The sequence below is a fragment of the Solanum dulcamara genome, chromosome 9, assembly GCF_947179165.1.
Source record: "Solanum dulcamara chromosome 9, daSolDulc1.2, whole genome shotgun sequence".
In the NCBI taxonomy this organism is placed as follows: domain Eukaryota; kingdom Viridiplantae; phylum Streptophyta; class Magnoliopsida; order Solanales; family Solanaceae; genus Solanum; species Solanum dulcamara.
Genome location: NC_077245.1, coordinates 27,144,497 through 27,161,001, shown reverse-complemented (window position 1 = coordinate 27,161,001; position 16,505 = coordinate 27,144,497). Strand labels below are relative to the sequence as shown.

General features: G+C 33.4%; 1 protein-coding gene across 3 annotated transcripts; it reads right to left on the bottom strand.

The window, feature by feature from the left end:
* Positions 1-755: 755 nt before the first annotated feature.
* On the bottom strand, positions 756-13,659 carry LOC129903337 (uncharacterized). Of its 3 annotated transcripts, XM_055978870.1 has the most exons (9): positions 13,366-13,659; positions 11,543-12,118; positions 9,410-10,660; positions 9,253-9,329; positions 3,100-3,320; positions 2,749-2,949; positions 2,033-2,472; positions 1,154-1,212; positions 756-1,076 (listed from the first exon to the last, which is right to left on the bottom strand). In XM_055978870.1, exons 1-5 carry the CDS (start codon positions 13,465-13,467, stop codon positions 3,311-3,313), a joined length of 2,016 nt encoding a protein of 671 aa, XP_055834845.1. In that variant the 5' UTR covers positions 13,468-13,659; the 3' UTR covers positions 756-1,076; positions 1,154-1,212; positions 2,033-2,472; positions 2,749-2,949; positions 3,100-3,310. The 3 variants fall into 3 exon arrangements, with proteins under 3 accessions (XP_055834845.1, XP_055834843.1, XP_055834844.1); XM_055978868.1 differs by lacking the exons at positions 756-1,076; positions 1,154-1,212; positions 2,033-2,472; positions 2,749-2,949; positions 3,100-3,320 and adding exons at positions 5,134-5,276; positions 6,095-7,560; XM_055978869.1 differs by lacking the exons at positions 756-1,076; positions 1,154-1,212; positions 2,033-2,472; positions 2,749-2,949; positions 3,100-3,320 and adding exons at positions 5,134-5,276; positions 6,095-7,557.
* Between the last annotated feature and the right edge of the window lie 2,846 nt (positions 13,660-16,505).

Here is a 16,505-nt window from a genome sequence, read left to right as displayed (position 1 = left end):
CATACGGTGTAATTTTTCGACGAAGGGGGTTCGGATGAACCCCCTAGGCTGCATGTAGGTCCGCCCCTGTATATGATTAAAACATATGAAGTTCCTGTTGAGCCTCTTCCAGATGAGAGTACATAGGATATTCCTAAAGAGATTCTAGAAGAAATCGTTCTACCACCAAAGAGGAAAAAGTGTAGGAAATCCAAGAAACAAGAGTGCAAAAGGGTTTACAGAAACAAAGAAAAAACGTGCATACTTCATGTTCATCTTGTGGGCAACAAGGGCACAATAGGAAATAGTGCAAGAATGTTCCAAATTAAAATTGTTAAATCCATTTTGATTTTTAATGTATTTTGTTTGATAAAATTGCTGATACTTCATGAATATACACATACTATACCATTCTTCTATACAGTATACAATTTGATTTGATTTTGAGTTTTGAAAAATTGTTGTTAATTAATGTGACTATTAATTTAGAAGATGAATAAATGGTTTAATTGCGTCTATATTCAATTTGTATTTGATGGTACATTCTTGAATAACAGTTAATGCTATAAATAATGTAGACTGAATGTATAGATGATGTATATGATATGTATAGTTGTTGTATATGAATGTATAGTTCTTGTATAAAGATGTATATCTAACGTATATGTGGATGAAATCTCCACAACACATTTTTCTACATAAAAGTGAAATTATGCATAGCACATGTATATTCTGTTTAAAAAAATGTCCAAAAAAAAATAAAAATCTCATCGCTTCATAGTTACCTTGAATGATAGTAAACATTCAAAAACTCAAAACTAATTACGTTTGATTTATCAAAGATCAACAAATAAGCAAAAGCAAGATAACTAGTACAACAGTGATAACTTTTTGGTCTTGCCATCATTTTCTTCTTTGTTATCCCTTTGACCGTAAATTCTGCCAGTTACCTCCGAGTCACTAATTGCACATACTCCCACAATAAAATTGCATATCTTAAACTAATCATTTGGACATCAAAACCTTTTTTTGGATTTGGAAAAGGTTTCTCCATTACGAAATACTCAGCAAAGGCTGTTACAAATGCACCACAGTCCCTACAGTTATCAAAAAAATAAAATAAGAAAATAAATCAAGTGTTAGCAGAAAAAAACACACAAAAAAATAAACTTACGCGATTTTTTGTTGTGGTAGTCCATCAACAAGCTTGATATCCAAAGATGCAGCTAAATCCTTTCCAAAATATGCATTGCTAAGACAATCAATACCTTTTTATATATATATAATTCTATTGTCTCTAGTTAAATAGGTATAAGCTCAGCATATGATGCTATGACATCAAGAACAAATTTATCATTCACGACAGCACGCTTCGAATCATACACATAAATACACCTATCTTTAACAGTGAAGACACCCAACACTGAATCCCAGCGACTCTTTATGTGAATTGGCATTAACACATGATCGACTGTATGTCAAGGAATATTGGCATCCATAACAAAGCCAAGAATGTACTCGGCTACAATATGATCCGCTGAAAGTACATTTTTATCTTTCTTACTTTGAACAAACTTTGTATGTAGATCAAACAACTCATTGTGAAATAGAAAATCAGTTGTTGTGAACTTCATGTTAATATTAGGACCATACTTTCCCTTATTCCTCAGATAATAAAAGATCATATCAAGGTGCTGAAAATAACAAAATACAAAATACATAATCATATACTAGAAAGTATAAGTAATCTATACAGTACTATGCGCAGGCTATATAGTATTATACATGACTACAATAGGTATACATTATGATACACTCAAAACTATATATAGCTTAACTATACATGAAATATACACTAAAGCACATAACTTAATTATACATAAACTATACACTAGGTATACAGTTTGATACACTCAAAACTGACTACCTCATGTCAGTAACATCACCTATATATATCACCTATATATATGAATTAAACAAGAAAAAGTATCACACTAAATCAAAGAGTGAAAAAGTTTTAAAAATTTCATAGGAGAAGGAAAGTAAATCATACTGTGTTGCTCAATCCATCACCAATAGTGCACAACTTTGTGAACCATCCCTTCGCATTCAAAAGATAAACTTCAAGATCAAGTGAAAGTTGCCTTTAAAATCAGTAGAAACAAAATAAGCAAAATGCAGTAATTTAAAAAAAGAGTAGACAACTTTGTGAAGACAACTTACTCTTTGTTTCCCTTTCACTGTTTAATCCACTTTAAAAATGACTTCAACAATTCAGAAAGAACATGCATATCAACATCACTCTCAAAAGGATGCTTTTTATTAAATATGACACTTTGTGTTTCTATTGGCAAGGTACTCACGTCTGAATCAAACTCAGTTACACAATGAGACTTACAAAGAGTCCATGGGAGCTTTACTCGATGGGATTGTTCATGCATAATATTCTCTGTCACTCCTGAATCTTCCTCGACAACCAATTTGAATCCACAACTTTATTTAAAAAAGAAACATCAGGACAAAAATAATGTAAAACTCAAGAAGCACCTATTAAACAAGTAAAAATCAAATTACTAAACCTTATATCAACAGCAACAAGAGACTTAATTTCAAGAGTTACTTGAGCAGCAACTTGTTCAACTGTGGCTGCTTGTGCATTTAAGTTACACAAAGCATAAAACAATGCATAAAAAGTGTTGATAAAATAAAAATAAATACATCATGACAAAAATGAAATACGCAAAACAACTTGAAATCTTAAAAACTAACCAGTAGAAGCATTTACTCCCTTTGTGGTGTCACCACAATAATCAGTTGTGTAATAGAGGGAGAGTTCATGGTATGCATCTTATCAACTCGATAATGCTCATTTCCATCAAATTCTTCGATTTTCTTGTCCTTCATAAGTTTGAACAGTTCTTCGAATGAAGATACCACAAAGGCATTCAGAGTTGTGACTTTATCATTAAGCTACAAAAAAAAGTAACAAAAGTTAAAAGAAAGAAGAAACTAATACTAAAATAAAAATCTCCAACCCACACAATTACATATAAGTCCAATAACTAAAAATGTATATGAGTAAAATTAATATTACACTGCATAAAGGTAAACAGATCTTACAACTCCAAGTTTGTTCCTGAGTACTTTGATCTCAGACTTCAAATCATCAAGCTTCAAAGGGGGAGCTTGCATCACAGGAGGTTCTTCTTCGGTGTTTTTCTGTACAGGACATCTAACAGATTTGGGAGGCAGGGTGCAACAATCATCAGAATCATCATGTACTTCATGAGATTTGCACATATCATCATAAAAGCCCTGAAGCATATATATCTCACCTTCCACTAAACAAGTAAAATACATTAATAAAAATGATAAAATTACGTAGAAAAATTAAAAAAATATATCAAAAGTAAATATAGTATCTCATCAATATTCTTATTTTTAAGATCATTAAGAGAAGGTCTGTTGGTTACTTTCTAGTTCACTATTCGTTGAGATTTCATGCCAACTCGAGTAGCAATATTTCAATCCAAATTGCACGAACACTCATAAAACCAAGTGAGAAATGCAAGTGGTAGACCCCAAATCTTGTACATACTTTTTATTTTCCTTATTTTATCACGCATCGACTTCAAGGTAGCTTCTAAAACCACTTTGTCCCAATGGTATGTCTCGTACATACCACTATCAACTAGATCAAAGTCGCTTTTTTGGATGACATGTTCATTTTCATTTGAGAATAAGACAAGGTGAATGAAAAACATCACGGTCATTTTCAATACATCGTTGTCTGATTTTCAAGGCTTTTTCAAGAAGCATTGCAACAACTCAGACCTTGTTACCTTTTGACTATCAAAATATTTATACAACGACGACTTTGATTCTTCAATATCCAGCACTCTTTGATTTTCATCAAAACAATTAAGGTCAGTCATGATTGCAAATTCTTTAAGAAAGAACCTCAAGATGGTACCGTTGATCTTAACGCACAAATCATTCACATTATCCGAAACTACCTCCCTCAACAACAATGCATGTATTAGTTGATTCTGAATAATGAATTCAGGCAGTTCAACAAAATAGTCAAAGCAAGTATGTTCAAACATTTTGAACTGCCTCTTGTTCAATGTATTCTTCAACACACTCACGAAATCGGTATGAGTATGGACACTAAACATAAGATGTACATGTTTGTTAGGTTGAATATAAAAACCACCACCATTCTGCATATACAAAAAGAAATCAAATAAAAATGGTTTGCATGTAACAATGAAGAGAGTATAAGTAATCTATACAGTACTATGCACAGGCTGTACAGTATTATACATGACTATACAGTGGGTATACATTATGATACACTCAAAACTATACATGAAATATACAATGACTATCTACGAAATATACACCAAAGCAAATGCACACAACTTAACTATACATAAACTATACACTGATTATACAATTTGATACACTCAAAACTAACTACCTCATGTCAGTAACATCACCTATATATATGAATGAAACAAGAAAAAGTATCACACTAAGGGGGAAGCAGAAGACCAAAAGCAAAGAAGCCTAATAGCATCAGTTTTACATAATCCAGTGATGTTTTCAAGCTAATTATTGAGATAAGTCAAATGAAACAGCATGGGATTTATTCAGAGGAACATATGATAACATAATAAATCAAAATGAGTAGCACAACTCCTCTCCAACTCTAAAGGAAACTCTAAAAAGGTGAAAAAGAAATATTCAAGCAACTAGAAACAAAACTGAATGTCCACTAGACCTAAAGACCTAAAACTATCATTAACAATCATTAACAATGCGAAAATACAAAAATATACTAAATCAGATTTCACGAAATACCTTTTGGTCAAGTCCATCGATCCTACTTGTATCCACGAACTTTTTGTTGGGCGATCATCTATCTCTTTGTCATCCACAACACTTCAATGCCTTTTACTCAGCATTGCTACAACTTCAACTTCACTTTGATTACGATTTTCAGAAGGGCTGTTAGACTGTGATCGTGTTACTCGGATGGAAGGTACTGCAACCTTTGCACTTGAATCAATATTCACAACTTGCTCATCAGGTTAAGAGCCCTTTTTCTTTTTTGAAACAGTAGGTTTTCAAAATCTTTTTTGGGGGAGAAATAGGGATTGTACTCGCAATTGTAATCGGCATCACATCTGTGTCTTTTTGCACTTTGTTATCCATGAAAATCGGGCTTATATTAGAAATCGGAATAGCATCAGACACAATGCTAGACGTCATATCAACCTTATTTACTTTACCTAAAAAATTTCCATCAGCGTGAGAAATCGTTTTGAAACGCATAATCTTTAAAAAAAAGAGGAAGAAATCAACACATAAACTGTGTACATACACACCTAAATGATAAACACATTGCAAAGAATAAAAAGCAAGAATGCAAAAAGCCCCCACCCTTCCGCGTGTACTGCATAAGCCTTTTTGATTCCCTTAGAGTCTTGTTTATCAAGAATTTAAAATAAAAGAAGAATACAAACAAATCATAAAACTACACATGCACTAGGCACCTTTGGCACAATCATATAAAGAGCAATAGAAGGAATGAAAAAATGGAAGCACATTTTGATGGAACCTCAGTTCATTAACACTATTGTGAGATCATTAGCATAATAAATCCCCCTAACTGCAAGTAATTCATTCAGCTAATCCAAGAAAAAAGACACTAAAAATTTTCTGTAACCCCATCTGCAAATCTGTAGTGGGTTTATATCCAAATTCCTTCTAAGCATAACTGATGTTTGCATGAGTAAACATCACATCTCCATTCCTTGGCAATGGCAACACATTTCTTTTGGCCTTTACCTTGAGCAATTTCTCCAATATGCTAACTAGCTTGGTTGCTGGAACTGGTGACGTATTCCCCAGGTAATATTAACACTAACAACATCCAATAGCTTATCAAAAGATTGCGTACCAAGAAACAACGTACATACACATAGCCGGAACCCTATATACGACATAGCTGCAACCCTAAAATCCTAAATAAACCTAGAAATCACCTAAGAAGATTCCAAGTAATTAAAAACGATAATATCATTCAAAAACAAGATAGCTTAATTACCTCAATCAGAAGATGTAGAAGCCTGAAGAAGCCGACCTGAAAACTGAAAGGTAAGAAGAGGAGAACTTCTTCAGACATTTTCTTTCTTTCAGAAGAGAGGTGTGTTAAGTTTAGGGAAAATCACACCAAATATGGCCTTTTTGTTAAAATTGGGCCATTTTGGGTTATTTTATAAAGTTAGGTCCAAAAAGTGGTAAACATATCTTAGGGAGTGTCGTCTGGTGTAATTTGCCCATAAATTTATCCGTAAAAGCATCTGGTACCTTGAACCAAGTTCAAGGTCAGCATGCCAAACTCTGCTATGCCTAAATCAAGATGTAATATCAGCTTAATCGTGTTGCAGAGGCAGTTTCCTGGACTCTATAGCCATTTCACCGCCTTAATAAGGACAAAAGGAAGCTCCATTAACTTGCTAGGATCCGACTTACAAGCATATCTGTCTTCGGATTTCACCCTACTTAAATGAGACTGCAGACATTAAATAAAACCCTTTAAGCAATTTTCTTACATGTACTGAGGAAAGCATTGTCAAAACATCATTCAACAGCAATTGTTCAGTTGGCGATATCCTAATATATGTCCAGGTCAACACAATGAAGCTCAACTCACCAGTCTCCTCTACTTTTTCTTTGATGAAGTAGATTCATTTAAAGGCATCAAGAAGATGCACGCTTTACAAGGATAGATCAGTTGAGCTCACAAAAATAAGGATTTGTAGCTTCTTCTTAAACTATAGAGCTAACAAAATCCAAGAAGAGTACTAAATTATATACAAGGGTCAATTTGGACCAGCTAAAAAGGCTAACTAGACATCTGCCTCGCAAAAGATTTCTAGAAGTTGAAATTCCATCAAAATATTTGGTTCTCTCTGTCCATAAACACCAAAAGATAGCACCAGGGATCATCATCCAGATACCCTTGATGGTTGGCTTTGTAAACTTCCAGTGAACTCCAACTTTCAAGAGCATCCCTAACACAGAAGGGCATGATCCAGGAAAGACCAAAAAACAGCAAACATATTCCAAAGGTCTGAGGCAACTGGGCAGTGCAGTAGCAAGTGGTTGACACTTTCTGTGTGCTTGTGGCAGAAGTAGCATCGGTTGGCAAGCTGGAATTTCAACTCACCAGTTCCCTTTCCAAGAAAACTCTCCAAGTTAATTCAAGGTTTATTCCTTTTCATGACTTTCCAAGATTTCTTCTTCCTTTTCCACCTTAACAGTGCCATCTTGTCACATTTCAACTTTCGATATTCTTGGCGATGCTTTAGCCAAGAAGAGTAGTCCTTTCCTTGCTTGCACTCGATAAAATCAGCTAAGTCATCAAAATCAGGGACTTGTCCAGCTTGCAATCTGCAATTGAGAAATATTTTCCCGTTGGTTGTTTCCTCCGTCTCCTCTTCCATTGCTTCAATATCTTCATTGTTATATAGCTCAGAGGTGCTTAGCGCTGAGCTCTCTCCCTTCCTTCTGTGTTTATCAGTTAGAGAATAAGGTAAGCAGGAGGGGTAAAGGAGGGAGGTGAGGTGAGCATGAATAAGATAACAACAAAGTACAAAATTATAACCTGCAACAGCTAGAACTTCAATTTTTAAAACATAAAAGTACTAGACGTTCAGTATAAATTTCTGAAAGACTAAACAACTCCTAGAAAGGCACAGGAACAAATTACAACTGCTAACATGACTAACACATACCTCAACTACGAAGTATCTCCTATATAGATCTTTTTCTTCCATTCCCTACCTTTCCTTAAGTCTGCATGGATCCCAAGAAACTGTAGGTTCTTCGAGACATTTTCTTCCAAGTGATTTGTTATAGGTGTTTTCCAAGTGACTTTAGCTCTACTTCGTCCGTCTTAATACCTTCACTCACCAAGATTTCACATCTACAGACTAGTGCATCTACAATTGATACAGGACATGACTATATCATCTCAAGTGACCGTCTTCTATCATTTTATCCTCGATGTGTGCCACTTGAACTTTCTCGCAAATGTTGTCATTTCTAATCTTGTCTAATTTTGGATGACCACTCGTTCATCTTAACATTGGCATCTCTACAACACTCATCTTGTGGATGTATATTGGACTTAAGCAGCCCAACATTCACTCACGTATACATCCAGAATAATACTAGCCTGGTACCATAATACCAGACAAAGATACAGCTAGATGTACAAAAGAAAAAAATTCCTCCTAAATACATGTCATCAGTTTCATATTGTCATAGTGTTAGGCAACTTTTTATCTTGGAGTCCCACTATTTCTATGTTTATGGGGCAAATCTACTGTGGGATTAAGTTGTTTCATAGTAACACGACTTTTCAGAAAGCTAATTCCTTACTATATGATCTCAATATCACTTTTGAATTTGTTTTGCACCCAAATTTGTTTTTTCCTTAGTTAAATGGCTTCTCACTGATTGATGGTTCTAGCTCCTATACAAAGATAACTCCTAAGAAAGTTAATTTGAATAAAAGATATCTAGCTCTGACAGAAACTATAATCCTAACAAATAAAAGTTTAAAATAATTAAAAGAAAAGTTTCAGCACATGTTTGTTGCCAGAAAAGATTATCTGCTCACAAAAATAGATGAAACCACATTAAAGCTAACACACCAACACTTTTAAAGTAGTATCTGTTTTCCACAGAAAATAATGCTAGAGAAAATAAGGAATTGCTTTGTTTTATAAGGGTCAGATAATATAAGGAATATGATCAACATACAAGTTAGGTATCAAAAGGCAGGATCAAATCGAGTTCTCTACACCAGAAGATCTACCTAATGCATAAAAATCAAATGGCAATATAGGTAAGGCAGATTGACAGAAAGTGTGGATGATATTTCCATAGGCAGATTTTGGGATAGAAAGTGTGGATATGTCCATAAACCATAGGTACAATAGAGGGACATAGATGTTAATTTAACTTAAATAACAAAAGTCAAGAGGAAGGCTTAAAAGCTCGTCCGCATGGAAGCGTGAGAGTATATTCAAAGAATGTGAGACTTAAAAACACAAGTTACAAACATAGGTCTTTATGCCAACAAAGTTAGCCAGATTTGATGCAAATGCAGATTTAGTACAAGAAAAGTGGAAGCAAGCAACCACATGGCCTCAAGCTCATAAATGATACATGGTGATGGTACTATATCAGTACCTTGAACTTGAATGCAGGGTCCTTGCGTTCTGAAACTTTGATGCAACCACAAGACTAGATCTCTTGTCCACTACAGCCTGTATTATGTACGAACAGCTTGAAATACAGTAATATAAGCCATCAATTCTTTCAAGAGCAAGAAGTAATTAAACCTGACCTCATGGATTCTGACAGCAGATAATCCAGATGAAAAGGAGTCTGGAGTTGGATCAACTAGCGACTGGAATATATCCAAATTACCTTCTTCAAAGATGAATAAATTCAGCATAGCTGTAATAACAAACAAACAGCCTTTTGCTAAACAATCAAGCCTCTTAAAGAAACTGAATGAAAGCAATCCTGAAAAATGCAGAAACATCATCTTCGAAACTTTGTGCTTCTCAGACTCTTTTTCCATCATTTGTTGTGATAAATTTTGGACTGAACTGTGTATGCTGAGCTCTTTAAAACAGTCAATTATTCCCAAAATAGAATTGTATTCCCCACAGGATGAAAAATCTTTCAAGGTTTTTGGACAACCAGAATTCAAGTTGCATCTGAGGCACCAGACAACTTGTAACAAGGAAGAGCTCATTAACTTCAGTGTAGAAACAAGCAGACAAATATCTTCCAGACTTGTATCCACAATTGCGTTCTCCTCGAAATTGTTCGAAGCTCTTAAAATTAGGCAACTTAAGGTGGACATAATCTCATCTTGGCAGGAGTTGTCTAGAAGATACCGACTCTCTTTGACAAATGTTACACAGGAACTTATCAGGTCAGATTTCATTTCAAAAAAAAGTTTAAGAAAGTGAGATTGTGATGAATCCTCAAACTTCAAAATTAAATTATTGATCTCCTTTCTTGTGCTTGCTAATATACACAATTCAAAAAGGGGATGAATGACCTTCCCTTCTGCACCTTTGGTAGAAGAATGACTAACAAATGATGACTGACAGTCAATTTGCAACAGGGACATATGTTTCATGTACAAAGCTACTGATTTTTCAAACAGTGAGAGAAAGAATTTGAAAGGTCTATGATTTCTCTTTAGGTTTAGAATATCCACCAGCAAAAAGGTGGCCTCGTAAATCATTGAAATCAATTGTGCTTGCATTAGTTTGGGGGAAGAAAGAATGATGGGGTTGAGAAGCAACGATATGGCTGCAGACAGACTCAATTCATGAGCTTTTAATGAGGACTTGAAATATTCATTGTTTACCAATAATAATCTGTTAAGTTGATCTCCAGACCTATGCTCATCAGACCATGATATTAAGAAGTACCTAGACAAAACTTCCATTACTATTCCTATATCTCCTGGACCAGGATGAGGTGTAAATAAAATTTCAGCAGAAGAAGCTAGAGAATCAATAAGCTTAAAGTACTGTCTCAACTGTCCATGCACCAGAAGCTCATCCACGAAAACCTGCATACACATTTTCCATAGTAAGGGGTAAATTAAAGGAAATGTCCTAAGTGAAGTACACAACATGAGGCAAGGTCAACAGTAAATTACAAGATGTACAATAGAAAGAAAAATAAAGAGAGAGAACTACAAAACCTAACAAAAATTGATGGATGCCATGGATAAAAACAAGATAACTTATAGATCAAATTAAGGTGCTCGAGATACTTGTACCTCATACACTCCAAAAAGAAAGAGATATCTTGTGGTGAAAGAACTTCTCTTAAGAAACACTGAGAAAGTGCATGACTGTTTAAGAAGAAGTTTTGTATCATATGCATGCCGACTTGCGTACTTATGCCTATTATTAACTGAAAGACAGTGCTACCCATTTTCCTCTTTCACTCCCTCTCTCTCCCAGATGAAAGAAAATGGCACGAAACTTATTTAACATGGAAGTTTGAGTAATTTCGTTACTGTACAATAACAATTTTAAAACTGAATGGGGATAAAAGTTGTGCACTTCTCTCCAATATCTACACTCATTCCGTTCTCAACCAGATTTTGCATATACAAGTTTTGCGAGAAAATCCTGCTCATGATACTTCTTCATTTAGGTGTAATATAGTAGATCCAGATCGTAAGATGCAGCCTGCGTCATCAAGCTTTTAGCTTAGACATGCTGCTGAATTAACTAGAAACACCCTACAACACCAGTGTGGACCCTACACTCTCGTGTGCTAGTGATACAACAAGTGAAGACACACTGAGTCACTCACTCACTCAGATCTTATTAATGGTCAATCCTATTCTAGTTTGACAGACAAGGAAGCATAAGATTTTTTTCATGAGCACAAATCGAGAGGCTTATACCAACCAACAAGAGATAAATAAGAAAATTACCTCAAATGTCGCACACAAGAAAGAAGTATGAAGATCAGATGGCTCAAAGAAATGGAGGGATGCAACAATGTCCTCTGTAGAGGTTGTTCTGCAATCATTATCCTCTGATGTGCATGCATGAGAAACTGATTTTTGAAAAGTAATTTCCATCCTATTTCCTGCAGCAAATGTGTTTATTGAACATAACTTTCGGAGCAACTCCATAAGGACCTGCCCTTTTTCTAAAAGAAGATTGTGTTGGGATACAAGCAAGGTCAAGGTGACCATACAACACCTCAGCAGCAAATAAAAAGTTTCAGCATCTTTGGACATATTCTTCTGCAAAATACCTTGTATCTGATCATTCACAGAAGTATCACGGGGAGCAGAGAATAAATGGTCAAACCCCTCATACATTTCTTCAAATAATATGCCAGAGAGGGTTTCTATATCTTTCGTTGATGCCTTAAACCCATTGTGATCAACTTCCATGTCCAAATCATCAAAATCAAGTTTGTATGTTGGACTTTCTGGTGAGTTCAAGGAGAAATGGACAAGTAGGCAATACAAACTTTTCAACACAGGTAACTTCACACCCTGCATGATGGAAGGATGGGGCACAATAAATTAGAGGTGAAAGAGAAAATTGAAATAATATATCAACCGTAGATTAGTTTAGTCCAAACATCTTTCTATCAACAGGCATTTTAAAGAATATTTTAAGAAAAACACTTAACAAGGCAATAGTGCGCATTTAATACAGTAAATTCGAGACTCACAGTTGTACCAAAGATTAGTAGTACTTGGAAATTAACTGAAGACTTGATTTTCACATTGTTTCACCTTGAAATCCAATTTTACCAGTTTGTTCTTATCACATAATGTTACTTTCCTTTTTTCTCGGGATACGATGTTCGCACAATGCATATTTTTTTCCCTTTTTTCCTTATGATGTATGTAATGTTTGTGTATGTTCACAATCATTCCATATTCCTGAGAGCTCTTCCACTTTCCTCTCCAATTTCTCTTGGGAGTAGAAAATTGCCACTGAATCTTTACTAGATTTTTAGTATGCTGTTAAAAATAGTTAAGATGGCGATAACCGGCAATGCTAAGGGTTCATAGCACAAAAGTAAGAAAACGAGCTTGTGTCCAGTTTCCATCTTAAGCCAAAAAACACATAACTGAAGCCAAAAAAGATAAAAACTTTTCATAAATCATGAAAGCATCCAGAAACTTCAACTTGAAAATTCATCAACTCTACAAAATCTGAATATAAAGTATCTCTAATGTTTCTACCAACAAGCAAGTAAATCTATCGCCAAGCTAAACCGAACTGGTCTGCAGCAAATTTTGAATGAGTTCACTATGCAGTCCACAACCTTGTCAGACTATTTTGACTTAAAAGCACCTAAAATAAGTTAATCCAAACATGCTCTACATCTCAATTAAACCCACAAAATTGATTATTTTCTCAACAAATCTAATCAACAAGGAATGAAGATAAAGAATACAAATGCATGCTGCAAAGAAGCTAAGTAACCAAGTCAAAAGTACATTGAACTAGAAATTAGAAAACCAAACAGTTCATCAAACAAAAAAAAACACAAACATGGGCGAACTTAAAATGAGCTAAAAAATAATAATCGTAAGTGCAAAAAATACACAAAATTATCTCAAAGTAACAATCTTTGATCCCCCCCCCCCCACCCACTTCAAGATACTCACAATCCCTTCCAAGAAAAAAGTAAGGGGGAAATTAATACACAAACAACCCCTCTAAAGAGCAATTAGGGAAAAGGGCAAACCAAGAAATAGAAGATTAATAATATGAAATAAAGGACCTGTGGAGTTTGAAGGACTGAGATCAGATGCTGGAAAATGCCAGAATCATCAGAACCTAGGTTTCGTTTTTTGAAATTCTTGGATTTTCTCTTTGAACCCATCAAAACTGAGCACAAATCAGTGGTCAAACCGGTACAATGTCACCCAAGAGAAGAGAGGATTTTGCGAGTTGCGACTTTTGGCGCGTAAAATGATGTTTGGGAATTGGGAGTTGGTGTAGCGGGATTAGCGTTTATATATAACTTAATGAAGGAGTTGCTAATAGCAGTCTCTGCATAATTACTGTGTTTTCTCGATTTACCGATAAAGTTACTGTCATGTGATCAGGAGGTCACGGTTCAAGCCTTAGAAACAGTCTCTGACAGAAATGCAAGGTAAGGCTACGTAAAATAGACCCCTTATGGTAGAATCCTTCCCCGGACCCTGCGCATAGCGAAAGCTTAAGTGCACCGGGCTGCCTTTTTTTTGTATTAATCTGGGAGAATGTATTTTTGGTCCTTCAATTATTGTTAAACTAGAGAACTCGGCTGCGCTTCATGCAGTCAATAAAAATTAATTTTCTTGGACTAATTTAATACTTATTTTATTGTCTAATCATAATATTATTACTTATTTTAATAACATATGAAGATTGCTTTTAAATAAGTAAAAAAATAAAACTAAACAAATTTAACATCTATTAATGAGGATCAAGTTAAAATATATTTCCTAATAATAATTTTGTTTCATTTCTCTTAACGTCATTTATTTTATGCTACTCTACTTTAATTTGTACCATCCTAATTTAAGAATAAACACTAAATTTTAAATTGAAATTTAAAAAATCATTGAATAACCAGAAAAGATAATAGTAGAACAAAAATCAAAATCAGCTGGGAAATCTTTTACAGGATAAAAAGAATTTAAATATAATGGTAACAATTAAAATAGAATATTGATTAGTTTTTGTTTTAACCTTTGTAGCAAATATTGACATCGGAATCATCAAGTAAATAGTTAAGCCTCCTAGTTAGTTAAAAACTTGCTTTTTTATTCTAACGTATGTATCTGACTTATTTCACTTGTGACTAAAATAAAAAATTATGTTGAGAAAATTATGATAACGAGTCAGAATTTATAAGTAAAATATTGGTTAGAAATTATGGACTTGTGACTAAAATGAAAATTCATGATGAGGATTTATGAACATATGAATGTGAGTTAAAGACAAAAAATTAATGAATATTGTTAGGGTAGAAGCTATGAAAATGAAGTGGTGTGAATTATGGAGATGACTTTTTAAATAAAATATTTATAAAAAATAAAAGAATATTTTAAAATAGATTGTATTATTATTATTATTATTATTATTATTATTATTATTATTATTATTATTATTATTATTATTATTATTATTATTATTATTATTATTATTATTATTATTATTATTATTATTATTATTATTATTATTATTATTATTATTATATAGTGAAATGGAGAGAAATGCCAAATGAAGAGAAAAAGGATAAATGCAATATGAGGCCACATAGAAGTGTCATATCACTTTATCTATACCTTCTTTATATATTATATATAAATAGTTATTTTCAAATATTTGTCAACTCAAAAATATTAAATGAGAATTAGTTATTTTCAACTTTGCTCTTAACATTTTATAGAATTATGTGGCGAGATATATTAATCAAATTACATTCCTAATTTAATTTTTCTATTTAGAGAAAGAAAATATTAAATAAAAAGTATAAAATTTATAAACAGGAAGAAAAATGAGAAACATTAAGTGACATTGCAAATTATGGTGTTTATGCATTAACTAAGAAAATTCTTTGAGTGAATTTATTAGATTTAAATCCAAATTAGTTAAATTTTGATGTGAATATTAAATATGCAATAAAAAATTAAATTGTACTTCGTTATCTATTAGATTAATATTTTTTCTTTTTTTATATATCATATTTGATCTCAACTTGTACTCAATGAAAGTTCAGAAAATACAATATTCAAATCAACTTAATAAAGCAGTATTGTTGTAAACATAAATAATATAGGACAAACAATATAGACAAGAGATATGGAGAGTTGAATGTGGAGATCATCTCATTCAAATGTCTTTCAGTGTCAAATACAATAGTGAATGACAATCCTATTTATAGGCTGAGAAATCACTCCAAAAGTCATTATATTAAATGCCCAAATTAATGAATACATACTTATCCAAAATATTTCATAGAACTTAAGGAATATGTATACATGAATGTAAGAAGTTCATGTATTAACTAAATGGACAATCCACACATTTAATGTATTTATAACGCTCCCCCTTGGATGTCCATAGATAATGTGTCTCGTTAAAACCTTACTAGAAAAAAATAATAGGAAAAAGCCTAGCGAAGGAAAAAATGTACACACATCTCATAATACTCTTTAAGTATTGCCTCATTAAAAATTTTACCAAGAAAATTCAACTGGGACAAAATCATGGTTAAGAAAAAGAGCAAACACGCATTTCGCCCCCTCTAATGAAAGCTTTACTTGATATCTCGGGGACGATGCATTCCAATCTTATATCTCAACTTCTCAAATGTTGATGTCGTCAATGCCTTAATGAATAAATCTGCAAGATTATCATTTGAACAGATTTATTTGAACTTTTTTCTAACCAATTTGTTGAAGATCATGTGTGAAGAAGAACTTTGGTGAAATGTACTTTGTCTGGTCTCCTTTGATATATCTTTATTTAATATGTTATGTTATCTTCGTACATGGTGATTGAAATATTCTTTTTAAAGGAAAAACCACACATTTCATAAATATGATAGATCATTAATCTCAACCAAACACACTCTTGACTTTCTTCATGAATGACTATTTTATGCATAACTTGAAGAAGTGGCTAATATTGTTTGCTTCATTGAACGCCAAGATATTGTTGTGCCTCCACATGTAAACAAATAGCTCATTTAAGAATCAACTTCATGCAGATCAAATGAATATCCTACATCTGCTTAACCAATCATATCTGCCTTGGATTCATTGGAATAAAATAAACTCATGTTCATGAATCTCCGAAGATAGGACGCCATTCCAACATTTTTTCATTGGGGAGGAACTGAATCTTGTCAATAAACTCATTGTAAAA

Excerpts from the sequence above, each read along its gene's own strand:
- LOC129903337 (XM_055978868.1), bottom strand. The coding sequence starts at position 13,467 with ATGGGTTCAAAGAGAAAATCCAAGAATTTCAAAAAACGAAACCTAGGT. Across the intron at positions 9,330-9,409 it reads CTGCTGTCAGAATCCATGAG|GCTGTAGTGGACAAGAGATC; the intron begins GTCAGGTTTAAT and ends TACATAATACAG. Across the intron at positions 7,561-9,252 it reads ACCCTGCATTCAAGTTCAAG|AAGGAAGGGAGAGAGCTCAG; the intron begins GTACTGATATAG and ends TGATAAACACAG.